The sequence below is a fragment of the Pongo abelii genome, chromosome 2, assembly GCF_028885655.2.
Source record: "Pongo abelii isolate AG06213 chromosome 2, NHGRI_mPonAbe1-v2.0_pri, whole genome shotgun sequence".
NCBI lineage: Eukaryota > Metazoa > Chordata > Mammalia > Primates > Hominidae > Pongo > Pongo abelii.
This window is the reverse complement of record NC_085928.1, coordinates 181,657,813-181,675,493: the sequence shown is the minus strand read 5'-3', so window position 1 is coordinate 181,675,493 and position 17,681 is coordinate 181,657,813. Positions and strand designations below refer to the sequence as shown.

General features: G+C 40.4%; 1 protein-coding gene across 7 annotated transcripts in view; it reads left to right on the top strand.

Moving 5' to 3' along the window:
- Positions 1–17,681, top strand: part of PLD1 (phospholipase D1) — a 210,026-nt gene that overhangs the window by 63,151 nt on the left and 129,194 nt on the right. For 6 of the 7 annotated variants that reach the window (XM_002814286.6, XM_002814285.6, XM_054552993.2 and 3 more), the window contains exons 2-6: positions 9,864–10,054; positions 10,286–10,413; positions 12,299–12,444; positions 12,962–13,067; positions 14,426–14,491. In XM_002814286.6, the coding sequence (XP_002814332.3) occupies positions 9,895–10,054; positions 10,286–10,413; positions 12,299–12,444; positions 12,962–13,067; positions 14,426–14,491 (606 nt within the window). In that variant the 5' untranslated portion in view covers positions 9,864–9,894. Of the gene's footprint in view, positions 1–9,863; positions 10,055–10,283; positions 10,414–12,298; positions 12,445–12,961; positions 13,068–14,425; positions 14,492–17,681 lie in introns of those variants that run through there. The other variant, XM_054552995.2, reaches the window with a different exon arrangement.

The window sequence follows — 17,681 nt, the reverse complement described above, 5'->3', positions numbered from 1 at the left end:
TGAGGAAGTTGAGCACCAACTAAAGTTACTTTGCCCAAGTTAATCAAGGCAGAAATAATAGCAAATTAGATCAGATTGTTGTGTGAACTTGACAAAGTCACTTACCTGTCTGTGCCTTCAGTTTCCTTGCTTAAAAGGGGCTAAGAACAGCAGTTACTTCGTAAGTCTGTTGTAAGGACAGATTGAGTTAATGCATGCAAACCACCTGGATTACTGCTTGGTACATAGTAAACATGCAAGTTTGTTTTTTAAAAATTACTGTTAAATTCAGCACAAATGAATTTCTACAGGAGCCAGGATGGTTCAGAAAAAAACAATGAACAAAACATGGGCTTTGGAATTCTGGTTCTAATACTATCTAGGTCAAGTTTCCTGTATAGAGCCTCTAAGGTTGCATAGTAGGGTTGAATGAGAGTAGTTATAATTCTAGACGATAAAAAAAAAAAAAAGAGGAGAAGAGAAGAGAAGCAGGGAAGAAGGCAAAGCAGTCATTTCCTGGCTGGCCATAGCTTCCCACAAAAAGCAGCCAGTTGCTCCATCACATAGAACATCTTCCAGATCGACTGTTTTGTATCAGTGTGCTCAGCACAGCCAAGGCCAGAAGGAGAGGGGAGAGGCAAGCAGTGCCAACAACTTAACCTGCCCTAATATTGTGTCCGACACTGGTGGGTTCTTGGTCCGCACTGACTTCAAGAATGAAGCCACGGACCCTCACGGTGAGTGTTACAGTTCTTAAAGATGGTGTGTCCGGAGTTTGTTCCTTCTGATGTTCGAATGTGCACAGTTTCTTGCTTCTGGTGGGTTTGTGGTCTCGCTGGCCTCAGGAGGGAAGCCGCAGACCTGCTGAGTGTTACAGCTGTTAAAGTGGTGCGTCTGGAGTTGTTCGTTCCTCCTGACTGGAGTTGTTCATTCCTCCTGGTGGGTTCGTGGTCTCACTGGCCTTAGGAGTAAAACTGCAGACCTTTGCGGCAGGTGTTACAGCTCATAAAAGCAGTGCAGACCCACAGTGTGAGCAACAGCAAGATTTATTGCAAAGAGCAAAAGAACAAAGCAAAAGAACAAACCTCCCACAGCAAGGAACGGGGCCCCAGCAGGTTGCCACTGCAGGCTTGGGCAGCCGGCTTTTATTCCCTTATCTGGGCCCACCCACATCCTGCTGATTGGTCCATTTTACAGAGAGCTGATTGGTCCGTTTTACAGAGAACTGATTGGTCCATTTTCACAGGGTGCTGATTGGTGCGTTTACAAACCTTGAGCTAGACACAGAGTGCTGATTGATGTATTTACAATCCTCCAGCTAGACATAAAAGTTCTCCAAGTCCCCACCAGATTAGCTAGACACAGAGCACTGATTGGTGTGTTTACAAACCTTTAGCTAGACACAGAGTGCTGATTGGTGCATTTATAATCCTCTAGCTAGACATAGAAGTTCTCTAAGTCCCCCACCAGATTAGCTAGATACAGAGTGCTGATTGGTGCATCCACGAACCCCACCCCCCCCACCCCCCAGCTAGACACAGGGTGCTGATTGGTGCATATACGATCCTCCAGCTGGACATAAAAGTTCTCCAAGTCCCCACCCAACTCAGGAGCCCAGCTGGCTTTGCCTAGTGGATCCCACTCCAGGGCTGCAGGCGGAGCTGCCCGCAGGTCCCGCGCTGCCAGCCTGCACTCCTCAGCTCTTGGGCAGTCAGTGGTACCCGGCGCTGCTGAGCAGGGGGTGGTGCCCGTGGAGGCTCGGGCTGTGCGGGAGCCGGTGGAGGGGAGGGGCTCCGGCATGGCAGGCTGCAGGTCCCAAGCCCTCCCCCGCAGGGAGGTGGCTGAGGCCCAGCGAGAATTCAAGCGCGGTGGGGGCGGGCTGGCAGTGCTGGGGGACCTGCAGTGCTGGGAGACCCGGCGCACCCTCCGCAGCTGCTTGCCCGGGTGCTAAGCCCCTCACTGCCCGGGGCGGTGGCGCCAGCCGCTCTGAGTGCGGGGCTCGCGGAGCCCAGGCCCACCCAGAACTCGCGCTGGCCTGCAAGTGCTGTAGGCAGCCCAGTTGCCGCTGGCGCCTCCCCCTCCACACCTCCCTGCAAGCAGAAGGAGCCGGCTCCGGCCTCCCACAGCCCAGAGAGGGGCTCCCACAGTGCAGCAGTGGCCTGAAGGGCTCCTCAAGCACAGCCAGCGTGGATGCTGTGGCCTGAGGAGGTGCCAAGAGCGAGCGAGGGCTGCTAGCATGTTGTCACCTCTCAGTATCACAGGCTGTGTGACTTGCTTCCCTGTACTCCTCTTACCCCCCTGACAAACAACTCCAGAGGAAGCAAGAGAACATGTCTCTGGTGCAGCACTTCAACTGAATCCAAAAACATCTGGATGTGCCAGTGCCTCTGAGGGTCTGGTTGGAGGTCAATGGAGCCCACGTGCTGTGCTGCATGCCATGGAGGCTGTGCCACAGCCCTGCCCTTGCCCAGAAGGAGGCTGAGATGGTTGGTGGCATTAGGAGAAGTGAGAGCAGTTGTGACTGGGGATCTTTACTGAGCAGAGGCCAGGGATGCAGATGGACCCAGACCATCTGGAGGCCTGCATACTGGGACCAGTCCCACCACTCACAACTGTGCAGCCTCAGTAAGCTCCCATGGCCCCAGTGAGATTGTTGTGAGGATTGGAAGTAATACCTGTAACGTGCCTTTCAGTACAGGCACTCAAGAAATGTCAGATCATATTTTCTTAACCATCAACATTTGAAATAGATGTCAATTTCCTTTAACATTTGTATTTGACTCGGAAGCAAAGTTTGAATTCAGAGATATGACTGAGATGAGCTAGAAGCTGATACCACTGCAAAGAGGGAAATATTTAACTCTAGGCTATGTTAAAGGAAATTAGAAAGCTCATGCCAGAGAACAAATGCCATGGATGTTTTCAAAAGGTCGTCCAAAGAGGTCAAAGGATTTAGGAAAAGTCATGAGAATCAAGAAATGATTTTCATGCCCCAAAACATGTGAGTTATATCCTAATTCAGTATTGGATAGCGAAACAGCTGTCTAGAAGGTTGTCCCTTCTGGAAACCATGATGTCTTATGGGATTTCTTGGTGCCTCCGTGGCATAAAGCTGCCTTGGTTTTCTTGGGTTATTATTAAAAATGTCTGGGAGAGATCATTGTCAGAAGTATCCTAATGACATACTTACTAGTTGAGATTAGCTAATGGCAGAAATTGTGGAAATTTTAAGAGCTATGTAACCATTTTGCTTTATGTCATTATAGATGTGTTTTTGTTTGTTTCTTTGTTTTTAGCTAGGGGAAAAAAGAGAACATGAGTTCAACTCCTATTCTGCGGGCACAGTGAGTCCAAAGTGTTTAGCACCAGTCTGGATATCTCAGGGATAAAAGCAGCGTCAGCGTTAGGCCACGTGGAGGGTGTGATATAAAACCAGGAGAGAAGGATAAGTAAGTGGAAGATTGCTGGGCTCTGGGCTCCCTGAGATCAGACTAGATGTGGAGCTCAGTGGAAGGGCTGTGTTTGGGAATCAGACTTCTGACTGTTAGAACCATAGACGTAATAGCAAGCTGGACTCACAGGTTATGGGCAGGAAAGGCGGCTGGGTGATTCCATGTCTTGGCATCTCCTTTTCTTGGCACGGGCGCAGGTGGAAGGCAGAAGAGGAGCAGGTGCATGGCTTTTGGGTCAGCCAGAGCCAGGCTGAGAGCTGACTTACTGACTTTCTGACTCTTCACCTCTGTCAGACTGTCTCACTGTCTGCAAAGTGGGAATGATGACAGTACTCCTCATGAAGTTGCTGTGAGGATCATTTGACATGATGCATGAAAAGCCCTCAGCAAAAGCCTGGCACACAGGAAGCTTCACTAGCAGTTTGCTGTGTTAGCTGTGATTGCTTTGGCAGCCAATCTGTTTCTAACATGTTATACGCCTCTCAGGGGCTTTTCAACCAGAAGGCTTCTATATCTGAGTGTGTCTGTGGTATGCGAGGGAAATAATATCTCTTTGTGTCATTCACTGAATAACCTGGAGCTGACAGCTTTCTCTATGGACAGCTCATTGATTATGTCACTTAATCAACAAACGTGTTGAGCGGGTGCTTGGCTGGGTATCTGTGGTGAATGCCCATGACTCTAATCCTCCTTCCCCAAGAGTGTCCCTGTGTAGTGGGAAGACAGATGTGTCAGTGCATCAGCACATGATTGCAGCTCAGTGGACGTGCTTCTTAAAGGTCTTGAGAGTACAACCATGAACCTATGAAAATATATGCAAAATGCTGTGTGTGAGCCCATGCTCATTTTTTCTGGGGTTGTGGGTTCATAGATTTCATCAAAGTTGCAAAGGGTGCTGGACCTCAAAGGGAGCAGGAGCCGCTGTCGTGAGAAAAGTGGAGAGCGCTATGGGGATGCCAAGGAAGGATTGCATAACCAGCCAGGGAGAGCAGGCTGGATGAGGCCAGGAAGACATGCAAGGAAAAGGAAGGGCATTAGCTGGGTCTGACTGGCTAATGCCTTCCGTGATTGTTTTTGCAGAGGAAGGCGTACTGGTTTCTCTTATACTTAGTGTAGTACAGTCCAGAAATTTCAGGACTGGTTGAATGAGAGAGACCCATTCTTAGAGTAGCCCAGCCAGAAAGACAGTTGCAAGATGGTACGTTAGTTTTGGGAGCTAAATAAGAGATGAAAAGCAGGATAAACTCTCCTAAGATTATTTTTTCAGGGGTCACCTTTTAATAGAATTAAAGATGACACTAGCAACCAAGATGATTTTTGCCTGTAGATGAGTATCCATGATCACATTTGCTCCTCGAAGCTTCCCAAGGGAGGAAGCATGGGTGGAACATTTCATAGAGGGACACTGCAACCCTGGGGCTGGTAGTTGCCCAGGTTACACTCATAGTTAGTTTAGTTACACTCATAGAACAATCCTAGGTCATTTGATCTTTCCCTTATACCATTGACGTCTCATTTTCCATCCGAGGTACATAATCACCTTCCATTAGTATTTGTGGAAGCAATGTTCCTTTAAAAAAAAAAAGTCAAAGATCCAAGTAAACATCAGAGGATATTTAAAATATATTTTCTCAAAATATATAGTCTGGAATGTAAAATATGTCATTGAAAGTCAGCTAAACTCAAAAAATATTTATCCAAGTCGTATTATATTACTGGAGATTGAGTTTAGTACTTGAATCCACATTTATAATTTTTATATCTCAGAGAGCATCAAGTCAGTTCCAGATATAGAGTTGCTGTATGATGTGTTTTTGAAGGTTATGTATTATGGATCCTTTAATTTATTTCATCATCATGAAAAAATGGGAAAACAAGATATCCGCATAACTCAGTTTGGGTTTAAACTATCTAATCATAATTTTTTTTACATTCGTACATTATGATATGATTTTTGGCTTAGGAATCCATTGCATTTATTTATCTCAGTAAGTACAATAGCATCTAGAAAAAAATGAGTGAATTTTTGCATATCATGTTAGAAAGGGAGCAATAAGTAAATTGTAACTATGTTCACAGAGTGAATGTAGGTTGTTTTTATTTTAAAAATTGTTTTACTTTTTAGCCATGCATAGTGGCACATGCCTACAGTCCTAGTTACTCTGGAGGCTGAGGCAGGCAGATCACTTGAGCTCAGGAGTTCAAGGCTGCATTGAGCTATGATCATACCACTGTACTCCAGCCTGGGCAAGAGAGCAAGACCCTGACTTTAAAAAAAAGTTTTATTTTAAGAGTATATGAAGAAAATTGTAAAAGTCTCCCAGTGCCCATCTTTCCTCCCACCCCTAGTCCTACCTCTGGTTTGGTAAGTAGCTGGGCTTTGAGGTCAGATCAAAGTTGATCACTAGCTTCATCACTTCCCAGCTGTGTGGCCCTGCCAAGTTTCTACCTTCTCTAAGCTACTCATTAAAAATGCTAGTAACAATGGGACCCAGCTCCTAAAGTTATTGTGAAGATTAAATGAGATCATGATATTAATCACTTTGTACAAAACCTGGCATGTAGTACATATTTAGCAAATATTGGCTAATGTTCATATTTATGTTAATATCAATAATTATAGTTGATATTATTATTGTATTTTGGCTAAGGCAGTGTTTATCTATTTGTTATCTGAAAAGGAAAGTATCTGCTTCTCTTTGATATTCTACTTCCCAATCTTGTTGAAAATTGAGAATAGAAAATTATCTGATTTCATCACTGAATAACTGGAGGTCATTAATCTTCCCTGCAAAGATTTTCAGTTCTATAATTCAAAATGAGAAAAAAAAACCCTTATTTACTTTCCAGATACAAATGCAAACAGAAATAAAACACAGCTGCTCTTATCTCTCCATGGGCACCATCTCTTCTTGGTACTGAAAGAGATAATGATCTTGCAGTATAATTTTATAAGGAGGTAACAAAATCAATTGCATTATCTCAAGTGTAAACACTGAAGCCCTTATCCCATTGCTGGCTAATATAGGCTATGCCTGTGGCAGCTGCTAACCCCCTATTATAGATTATTTTAGATGAAAGAAAACATTGACTAATAAACGAAGATTTGACAACATAGGAGCATAGATGGTTTTACAGCTTGATATTCAAGAATGAAACCAAAAATACAATGGTTGGATGAAAAGTCAGCACATAACGCCCATGGACACAAGTAAAGGTAGAGATGGACAAATCACTTCATTCATTGTCTATTATTAAATAGTAAAGTCTTTACAAAAGCATGAACAAATCTGCAAATGCATTGGGTCCATTGAAGTTCCACATGATCTTATAAAATATTATAAACCATAAAAGTAAAAGGCTAAGAAGAAACTCAGGAAGCTGTTGAAATATGTTGTTTTCATAATTGAAGTGACTGTGGGATTAGTATGATCCCTTCCAAGGTATGGTGACTAAAGTAGAGGACATGTCTTATCACAGGACTTAAACTTCATATAAAAGATTAATTTAAATTTATAGACATTCAAGCCCATAAAATAAAAGTAGTAATTATGGGCCTTTGTAACCAACTCCATAAGATTTTAGAGCCAGACAAAATCTGCCTTATAAACTCAACACTGACACAAGTTGAGTGACCTTGGACGATTGTTTAACTAAATCTCTCAGAATAATCATACTTACCAGGTAGGGTCATTGTGAGTATTAAATAACATAACTGTGCTAAAATTATGTTTAGCATGTAATAAACACTTGATAAGTGATAAGATGTTTTCTTTGTTTCATGTCTCACTCTTCAAGTTTTTCATAAGTGAATATGCTTCTTTTTTCTCTATCTGAAGTCAGATATTTATTTCAGCTTGATAGCATTGGCTCTGTAACACTGTGTAGATTACTGTAGTCTTTGTATTTCTTAAAATTAACAGGCATTTTTAAGATCAGCACATAGTTCAAAAGGAAGGTTATTTGGAGTAACCTTTGTTTTTCTTCACTATGTTAAGAAAGTTGGCAAAGTTAATAAGTCTGTTTAATCAATAAAAAATATTTGAAGTCTTTAAAAATTAACAAGCTGCAATGATATGATGTAATTTCTTATCTGTTTTTCCTTGTCTCTTTTCCTCTAAATTTTTCCTTACCTTGTATTTTAAATGAAGTAAAATCTGACGCATTGTTAAGTGTTTGTTGAATGAAGAGGAAAGGACATACATATTTTGATTTTGACCAAAGGCAATGGCTCCTCAATGGAGGCTGAATAGATCTTAATTAAATTATCCAGGTTAGAAAACATTCTGCTACCTGGTTCTCTTACTCAAATGCAAAACTACTCTGATTAATTTCTTGGGATAGGAAAAGGGTTAAAGTAATTAAATTATAAGGGAGGCTGAACACTTTTATAGCATCTCTTATCTACAGTTAGGGTTTTCATGTTAAAAGAACTCTAGAGATGAAATGGCTCAAACTCCTCAATTTATAGAGAGGAAACAAAGACCCTGGGAATTTAAATGGCTTCATCCTGTGGTAACCGAGTTGCAGGAGTTTATTTCCAATTCTTCCTATTAGGGTTTTTTCTTAAATGGACTTGCCCCAGGGTACTTATTTATATTAACTGTTCCATCTATTCCAAGGCGCTTACATATCTACAAAGAATAGATAGCAAGATAAAGGTTGTGGTTGAGAATATCAGCTTTTGGGTTACAGAAACCTGAATTCCAGTCCCTTCTTCACCACTTACCAGCTGTGTGACCTTGACAGATTGTTTAAAATATTGGTCAAGTTACTTAGTCTTTCTTTGCCTCAGTTTCCTTATCTATAAAGAGGGGATGACAAACTCCTGTCATGCTCAAAATGGAAATAACAGACCCTCACAGATTTATTACTAATGACAAATGAGATAATGTATGTAAACAATTATCACCAGCGAGGTGCATTCTAAACAATTAGTAACTATTAACTATTATGATATAAATTAGAAGTGAGAGGGAAAGTTGAAGGGAAGAGATAGTCCTATACTTTGCCATAGTAGGCCACAAATTTGGCCCCGAGCTTTCTTACAGCCAACATAGAGAAAGAAACATGATTGATTACGTAGATCCAGGGAACTTAGATATATGAATTTTATATGTCTGGCCAAACCAGAACCTCCCTCCTTTGCTCCCATTTTTGAATTTCCAAACACGGTCTCTTTCTCCCAGACATAAGAGTATAGGTTTTCGAGACTCACTGAGTTATAATAAGGGCTGTGTAAGTTTGTCTGAGACTTTCTTAGCATTTCCCATATAGCCACTTAGCTTTTTGATAGCACCTGCAGGACAGACCCAGCTAAGTATCTTACCCTGGGCAAATTTCACTCTCAAGAAGCCCAAGACTTTGGAGGAGGCCAGGGGTGAACTTTGGGTTATATGCCTCATTTCCCTCACCCATATCAGGTGCTCCTTAATCACAGGGGCCTGCCTTATTCACCTTCACATTTTCATTCATCTCATCTCACATGTGGTGGATGCTCAGTGTTTGTGATTTGCAGTAAGAAATGAACATGTGCCGAAGAGTTACTGGTATGAGCGTCCTTCCGTTTTAGGGCCTGGTTTTAACAGAGAGATTATTTCTACCTCAGGCAAAACAGACGTTTCATCCAACTCTGATGACAGTGTGCAAAGCTTGAATCTCAATATTTTACGTGAAAAATAATATCCATGTGAACTCTTCTGCCCTGGGTACTGATGTGCAACGACTTGTGTTATTAAATGTCAGAATGAAATGGAACTGGTTTTCTTTAAAGAAAAAAAAGGAGGGAAGTATAATTCTAGCACCTCAGATGTCTTTTGGAATAGGTATATTAATCAATTTCCTTTCAAGACACATATGTCATTATACCTCACGTAAAGTCGTGGCCAAAATCTCCTGTCTTGAAGAGGTAATATACACTTTGCTTGGGATATCACCTACAGAGAAAATGTAGAAATATTATGCTATCATACAAATATTTCTAAATCGACATATTTCAATATGTGAAATACTCTAAATTTTCTTTAGGAAATATTTAGATTTGCTTATTTTACATGATATTCTTTCTTCAGCTGTATTTATTACAGCAAATAATCTATTTCTTTCTCTGAATAAGCTTTCCCAAACCAATCTCCCTTGAATTACTTATCCAAGTTAATAAAGTTGGATGAGAGAAATGTTGGCATTCAATGTGGTGTTGCTTTTTTTTTTTTTCTTCTTTACAGTTGAGTACTCTGTTTTAATTTACAAGTTAGGAATCCTTTAAATGTTAAACAGGAACATCAACTAAAAGGTTGTTTTGGATAACTGAGGCTCACACAGAGCAGGCTGAATTGTTTCCATATGCTGTATCTAAGTCTGGATTCAAATTGTGGAATAGCATTTTATGTTATCAAAATGCTAAGTCTTTGTAACTCTTTTCTTCTTTCCTAGCCCCTTTGCTTTTACTCTGTCCAAAGTTAACATGTCACTGAAAAACGAGAGACGGGTAAATACCTCTGCACTGCAGAAAATTGCTGCTGACATGAGTAATATCATAGAAAATCTGGACACGCGGGAACTCCACTTTGAGGGAGAGGAGGTAGAATACGACATGTCTCCCAGCGATCCCAAGATACAGGAAGGTAAAGACGGATGATCTGAGTGGGGAAGAAAAGAGTTTATCAGGATTGGTCGGAAGAGCACAAATTTGAAGTAACCAGCAAATGACTGATTTTCCTTGCAGATGTGACACTGGGCTCAGATCATTTTATAAGAGGCTCACTTGTTTTAACACATGATTCTTAAAAGAATGGCTGTAAAAGACAAGTTATGCTAATCATATATTACATTAACTTTATTTACTTATTTTTTAGTGTATATCCCTTTCTCTGCTGTTTATAACACTCAAGGATTTAAGGAGCCTAATATACAGATGTATCTCTCTGGCTGTCCAATAAAAGCACAAGTTCTGGAAGTGGAACGCTTCACATCTACAACAAGGGTCAGAGCATTTATGGACTCATCTTTTTTTCTTTTGTCAATATATGTGAATTAGCACATAGCCTTTCATTTTCCTCCTTCCTAGCTATGATCATGTTTGTCAGTTTTTGTTTGTTTGTTTTTATGTATCTATCATTTCCAAGTCATTTTCACCAGTCAAGTTTTTGCCTCCTTCCCATTTAATCCTCATTCTTATATTCCTCTTTCTTCATTTGAGCCAAAGCTCTTTCTTTTAAAAAGGATGTAAGGCAAATTAACAGTTTAATAAGTTGCAAAGTGCCTCTCTCTTAATCTTCTTCTTTCCCCAGTTTTCTGTTTCATTTGGACTCTTGATGCATATTTATTCCACCTTGCATGGCAGGTATAAGTCAACAAGAATCTTAGCTTTCCTAATGTTTATTTAGCATGGAAATGTTGGTGCTACCTGGCTCTTAAGAAAAAAAGCCAGGATACTGGATTGGCCAGTGCCATTACCTCAAAATACTGTTGAGAGAATTCTGCAGGCATACTCTGCCTCTCTGATTGGTTCCTAGAAAACCATCCTTTAGTCCTCATTCACGTGCTTTTTCATTGAACGCTGAGGCTTTGGAGTAAAATGTCTTCAACAATCAAAGTTATGCCCTTTGAAATGGATTGGACTAGAAGAAGCTGTTAGGGTAGCTACTTTTCTCTGTTCCTGGCTGGATTTTGCAGTTGTTAAGTCTCCGGGGGAGGACAGTTGCTGCAGGGTGGTGACCTTTGTCCCTTCAGGCTATGGCATGGCATAGTAAGGCCACCACTGCCTCCTGCCTCAGGGGAAGCACAGATTAATAACCAGCTGTCAGGGCATGCTTTGCCTTCCCTTCCTCCTTGTCTTTTGGAGGTGGCATGCACTGTATTGCTTTCTGGGTGGTTTTGCCTGGTGCTGTGTCCCCGCCTACCTGCACATGTACTGACTCCCAGCTTACACTCACTTTGGTGTCAGCCTCTGGTTTAGGCTTTCCCTGTGACTCGGGTCCATGTCTCCCTGATACACCACTGAGCACAACTCACTCAGAAATGTCTCTTAAGATGAGCTTTGTTTTCTTATTTCACCTGCCGGCATTTAGATTGAAAGATAATAACGTGGGGGTAAATGACAGACTCTAGAGCCAGACTGCATGGTTTAATTCATCTTTGCCTTGTGATCTTGAATGAGTGACTTAACCTCTCTGTTCCTGTTTCCTCTTCTGAATAAAGGGTATAACACTGCTTACCTTATAGGTTTGTTATGAAGATTTAGTAATAATAATACATATGTATTATATTATACAAGTATACACTGTATACTCATTACTGCAGTAACTTTTTCCACCCACCCCTCCTTAACACTGGTGGTTCCTTAGGGTGGGTGGGTGGTATAGACAAGGCTGGACCTTGGAATGTGTTTCACAAGAGAAGGAGAGAAGGCATGTTGTGCCATTTCTGAAGAACAAAAACAGCCAAGATGGTGCTCTTAGTATACAATACCTCTCACCCCTGCCAATTGCCTGGTTCACAGCTTATATTTGTGGACTGGACCCCTGAAGGCTAATTAGGGCCTTTCTCATTGTCTCCTCTACCTAGTTCTTCATTTCAGGTGTGTGTGTGCGTGGATGCATACACACACATATGTTGGAGGAACAGCATTTGTAGGAATCGTTTCGTGTGATTGAAAGTTTGTCTTATGTAATTCATCAAGTGAACATTTAGAGAATATTATTTCTGCAATTGGCTGCTTTTGAAACAAATTTACTTAAGTACTTACACAAAATAAGTAGGCTGGACTTAAGTATACTTCTCTGTTACTAGTTAAATATTGTTCACTGAAAGCTTTTGGAATTTTTGTTGTTATCTAAAATATCAAACATTTTTATGTATCACTGTAGGTACCAAGTATTAATCTTTACACTATTGAATTAACACATGGGGAATTTAAATGGAAAGTTAAGAGGAAATTCAAGCATTTTCAAGAATTTCACAGAGAGCTGCTCAAGTACAAAGCCTTTATCCGAATCCCCATTCCCACTAGAAGGTAACCATTTCGGAATTATGCCAGTATACAAGTTGAATGGAAAGTGTATTTTGTCTGGGTGTGGTGGCTCACACCTGTAATCTCACCACTTTGGGAGGCTGAGGCAGGAGGATCAGTTGAGGCCATGAGTTTGAGACTAGCCTGTGTAACGTAGCAAGACCTCCTCCCTACAAAAAAATTAAAAATTTAGCTGGACGTGGTGGCACGTGGTGGTAGTTAGTAGTTCTACCTACTCAGGAGGCTGCAACAGGAGGATTGCTTGAGCCCAAGAGTTTAAAACTGCAGTGAGCATGATTGTACCACTGCACTCCATCCTGGGCGACAGAGCACACCCAATCTCTAAAATAAATAAATAAAAAGTGTATTTAATTCACAGTGTCGGCTAACTAGTCTATTGTTGGTAGATATTTTCAATTAAATAGTCTCTTAAAAATATGCTGTCTCATGAAAGATATACTAAAGTCATAGTCACAGAATAATCTAGTAAGTGTTTGCATTCTGTGTGTTTGTGTTTTAGACACACATTTAGGAGGCAAAACGTCAGAGAGGAGCCTCGAGAGATGCCCAGTTTGCCCCGTTCATCTGAAAACATGATAAGAGAAGAACAATCCCTTGGTAGAAGAGTAAGTTTCTTCACTATTCTGTTGTTTTAAACCTAATTTTGCAGTGCTGTAGAAACACAGCATCTACTGAGGGGTGAAGTAGGCCTGGCTACAACTCCTCTCATCCACTCATTGATCCCCAGGCTGGTTTAGCTTTTCTGGAACTAGTTAGGCAGTCCCTTCTTTCCCCAAGCCATACAGTGCATTTTCTCAGAAGAGGAAGAGCGTTCTTGGTTAGGACTTAACATTATGAAGAAGCTGTTCTCCCTGCTAGAACCTCCTTGGGCTTATTGTGAGTCAAAGATTGAACTCATTGTTGTGGGTTTTGAGATCTACTCTTTTAAAATAATATATTTCCATACATAAGTTTCTGTGTTTGTAATAGCCTATCTTAAATATATGTGAAATCTCATTCCTAAACTATAGATGGAGCAGTTAGGGCCTGAGAAGAGTATGACAGAGTACAGACAGGCACAGCACTGGGACAGAAAACTCCAGAGGAGGGGCACTTCTGCGTGCTCTGCTTTCAAGATGGGTGCTGCAGAGTGCGGACAATTAATTTTTTTTTACTAGAAAATGAACAAGTGTTTGTTAATTTCTGTCAGTTCTGCTTTGTAATCTGAAACGTTTATGTTCCAGAGGGAATGTTTGATTTCTCCTTTGTAGTTGTCATCTTGTTTAAAATCTTTGTAGGCATCTGGACCACATATTTTCCAAGATACCTGGACATATAAAATTATATAGTTTTGGTTTACTGTGTGCACATGTATGAATTCAACTGAAAATGACACTTAGTGATTCAGCAAAACCATGCTGGATTTTATATCATGGTCAATATGATTGACATATGTTGCTCCAGTGCCCCAAGCCTATATCCCTCTACTCCCCATCTGCCTCCACACACAGTTTAGCATATTTAAAATCAGTACATTCTACTAGAAAGTCTTTTAACCTTTCTCCACCTTTGTTTCCTGAAAAGCTGTTTAAAATTTGTAGTGTACCTTTCAGTAAGTTCAGTGTTAGAACTGGAAAAAAAATGAAAGTTTTTGGTAATATCAACAAATGCTTTAAAACGACTTATAGCAAGTCCTGCTATAATAGCTATATATATATAATAGGGCTTGTCAGCAGTTTATAGAAGACCTAAGCATATGGAAAGTTAAAAAAGTAAGAAGATATTTAAATAATAGTTCAAGAGAAATACGGAAATAACACCTTAATGCTATTCAGGATTCCTTGCTCCATGATTATATTAATAAATAATTGAATAACTTATAGAAGTTAAGATGAAAATGATGATCTCATCATTGTCACTACTGTTTAATTTTTAAAAATAAATATGACCATGTTAACACTTATCTAAAATATTTGCATTACAGAAACAACTGGAAGATTACTTGACAAAGATACTAAAAATGCCCATGTATAGAAACTATCATGCCACAGTAAGTACTAGTCAGTGATTTGTTTGGAGTAATTTTCACTATAGTAAATTGTCAGCTAAATTTTGGATCATTTTATTAACACAAGTGATTGTATCCACATCTACATTCGTCCTTGAATTAAAATAAATTAAGTGAATGCAAAGTTGATTTTACAGCAAGGATCCAGTTTACAATGGTGTGATGCTGTTTTAAAAAGTTGAATAGAACTTAATATGTCTATAACAATAGATTTAAATGAACTTGAAATGCTGCTATAGGCTAGATTATCTAGAAATCAACCTTCTTCTCTTCTCAGGTTTCCAGGAAAATGCCAAAAAGCATTTTTAGCTACAAAGAGTAACTGTTGAGTAGTAAGTGATGAAAACAGTTGAGTGGAGTTGAATGCCTAAAGATTCCGTGGTGCATAGGGCGATTGCCATCTGATTGGTTTGTCATGCCTGTTAAAGGCCTATCTTTTCATGTGAAAGTGAGAAGCATGGGAAAAGCTAGGAAAGAAAAAATCCTTGAGGAATCCAAGTAAAGAAAGAAGAGGTGATGGGGCTTAGATGCAGCCACAGAGATTAAGCTTGGGGATGCAGCTGGCAAGCAGGGAGGGAGTGGGTTTTCTAGTGTCAGCAAACAATTAGCTCTGCACTATTAAAGGTGGGGTGTTTTTAAAGGTTTAGCCTTCAATTATCCAGAGGTCTGGATAACTGAGAATGCACTGGTTTATTGTATGTATGTATGCATTTGTATGAATTGTATGGTTATGGGGGCTGTATGCATCTGTATTATATATGTGCAGAACTCTAGAGTTGGTGCAATTGTGATTTGTCCGCTAGTTTAGAGAATGGCATCACATAAACACATAAACAGAAACAGTAAAGACTTTAGGGTATTTTGGAGAGGATGCAAGAGCACTTGGCTCTGCGAGTTTCTCATGACAGGAGCCGCCTTCCTGCTGCCTTGCAGCACATGGTTTGGAGTCTGGTCCAAATATACATCCAGCTGGTCCCCATTACACAGAGCTGACCTGGATCTAGGTCACTACCTGCCTCCTGCAGCAGCTTGCACTGGGGCATTCAGTAGACTTGAGGGAGCTTCTGTGTCTTCGTAAACCTGGAGAAGGGTTTTCTCAGGAAAACAGGAATTTGGGTTGCACCAGAGGATCTCAAGAGAAGGATGATGGGAGGCAGGGGTTTCTTTTCTTCTAGGACTCAGAAACTTGTATTGTTGAAATAACAATGAATAAGGATACTACTACTATTGTTAATAAAAATGATACCTCCTGTTGTGTTGTCTGAAATCCGACATGCTATTTTCTTTAATAGACAATTATTTAAATGTGTATTAGTACCCATATGCAATAATTTTCCATTTCTTTTACTTTTCTGCCTGCCTGTGACTTTACTTTTACTATTTCTTTTGGCTGTAACCATTCTTGGTGAGTTCATTCTTCTCTTTTCATGTACTTTTCTACATTTGGGATTCTACTATTGACTAAAGAATGTTTATATTTAAAAAATGTTCATTTTAATTACTTTTCCAGTCATAAAAATATTTTCACAGTTAGGCCATATTGTATTTAGAAATCCCAGAGTGACCTATAAGCATTTCCTTTGGAAGGGAAAGCCTCATTAGCAACTGACTGTGAATAGATTCTCCCTCTCATTTTCTCTTTTTTTCATTTTCTTTTTTTTCTTTCTTTCTTTTTTTTTTTTTTTTTTTTTTTTGAGATGGAGTCTTGCTCTGTTGCCCAGGCTGGAGTGCAGTGGCATGATCTCGGCTCACTGCAACCTCCCCGCCTCCCAGGTTCAAGCAATTCCCCTGCCTCCGCCTCCCAAGTAGCTGGGACTACAGGTGGGATTATAGCAAATTTTTGTATTTTTAGTAGAGACGAGGTTTCACCATGTTGGCCAGGATGGTCTCGGTCCCTTGACCTTGTGATCTGCCCACCTCGGCCTCCCAAAGTGCTGGTATTACAGGCGTTTGAGCCACCGTGCCCAGCCTCCCTCTCATTTTTGTTGATCCTGAGATTATTCTCTCCAACAGCTAAATTGTTCAATATGATTCAAGCATAGGATACAATTTGATATACATTAATTCTCTAACATTCTTTTTCTTTAAATGTAGTCTGGCCTAAAAACTAGATCTGTAGGCCTCTGCCTCGTATTTGTGAAGTGAGATTGGAATTTATGTGTTTTCTTCAATAATTGTGAGAAATACTAAAAAAAGTATCTGTTAAAAAATGCTTTACTGTCTGTAAAAAGCACATTAAAAGTTATTTTAACATGTATATAATAAATTTATACTTTTATAAGTATAAAACAAACCTATTTTAAGTTAATTCAGGTCTGTAAGCAGATAGAATCATGGATCATAGGTCACAGGACTGAATAGGATATGTTCTTACAATCTCTATAGGGCCATCCAGATCTGTATTTGGAATAAATGTGTTTAACAAATAGCTCAAGTGATTCTTATCATCAGGAGTTTGAGAACTAAACTAAAATGCTATGCTCAGCTTAGAAATGTCTTGATAAAGTTATACCACTTTAAAAAGTAGAGATAGGGCTGGGCGCAGTGGCTCATGCCTACAATCCCAGCATTTTGGGAAGCCGAGGCAGGTGGATCACTTGAGGTCAGGAGTTCGAGACCAGCCTGGACAACATGGTGAAACCTCATCTCTACTAAAAATACAAAGATTAGCCAGGCCTGGTGGTGGGCGCCTTTAATCCCAGCTACTTGGGAGGCTGAGACAGAAGAATCGCTTGAACCTGGGAGGTGGAGGTTGCAGCAAGCCACGATTGCGCCACTGCACTCCAGCCTGGGCTATAGAGCAAGACTCTGCCAAAGAAAAAAAAAAAAAGTGAGATAGATTTATTATAAAGGTGTTAGTGTAATAGGATTTTCCCCAAAGGAATTTGGTTTAGGGTTCTAAGCACTGACATTATTTTTCTTAAATGGCCTCTGAAATTAGACATGTACAGTTCTTTCCTCTCACTTTTATATAGTCATGGGTTGGGTTTGTGCTCAGACCTTTTCTCCCATGATTATGAAGACTTCCTCTGCTTTTAATTCTTTTTTTTTCTCCTTCTTGTGGTTCTCCAAAGCAGAGCATCCTAGTGTTTTAGTGTAGTCATCATCAGACAGTTCCCTCAGAGACTATTGGTGATTTGTTCAGTTTTCTTTGCTCATTTGTAAAATGGGG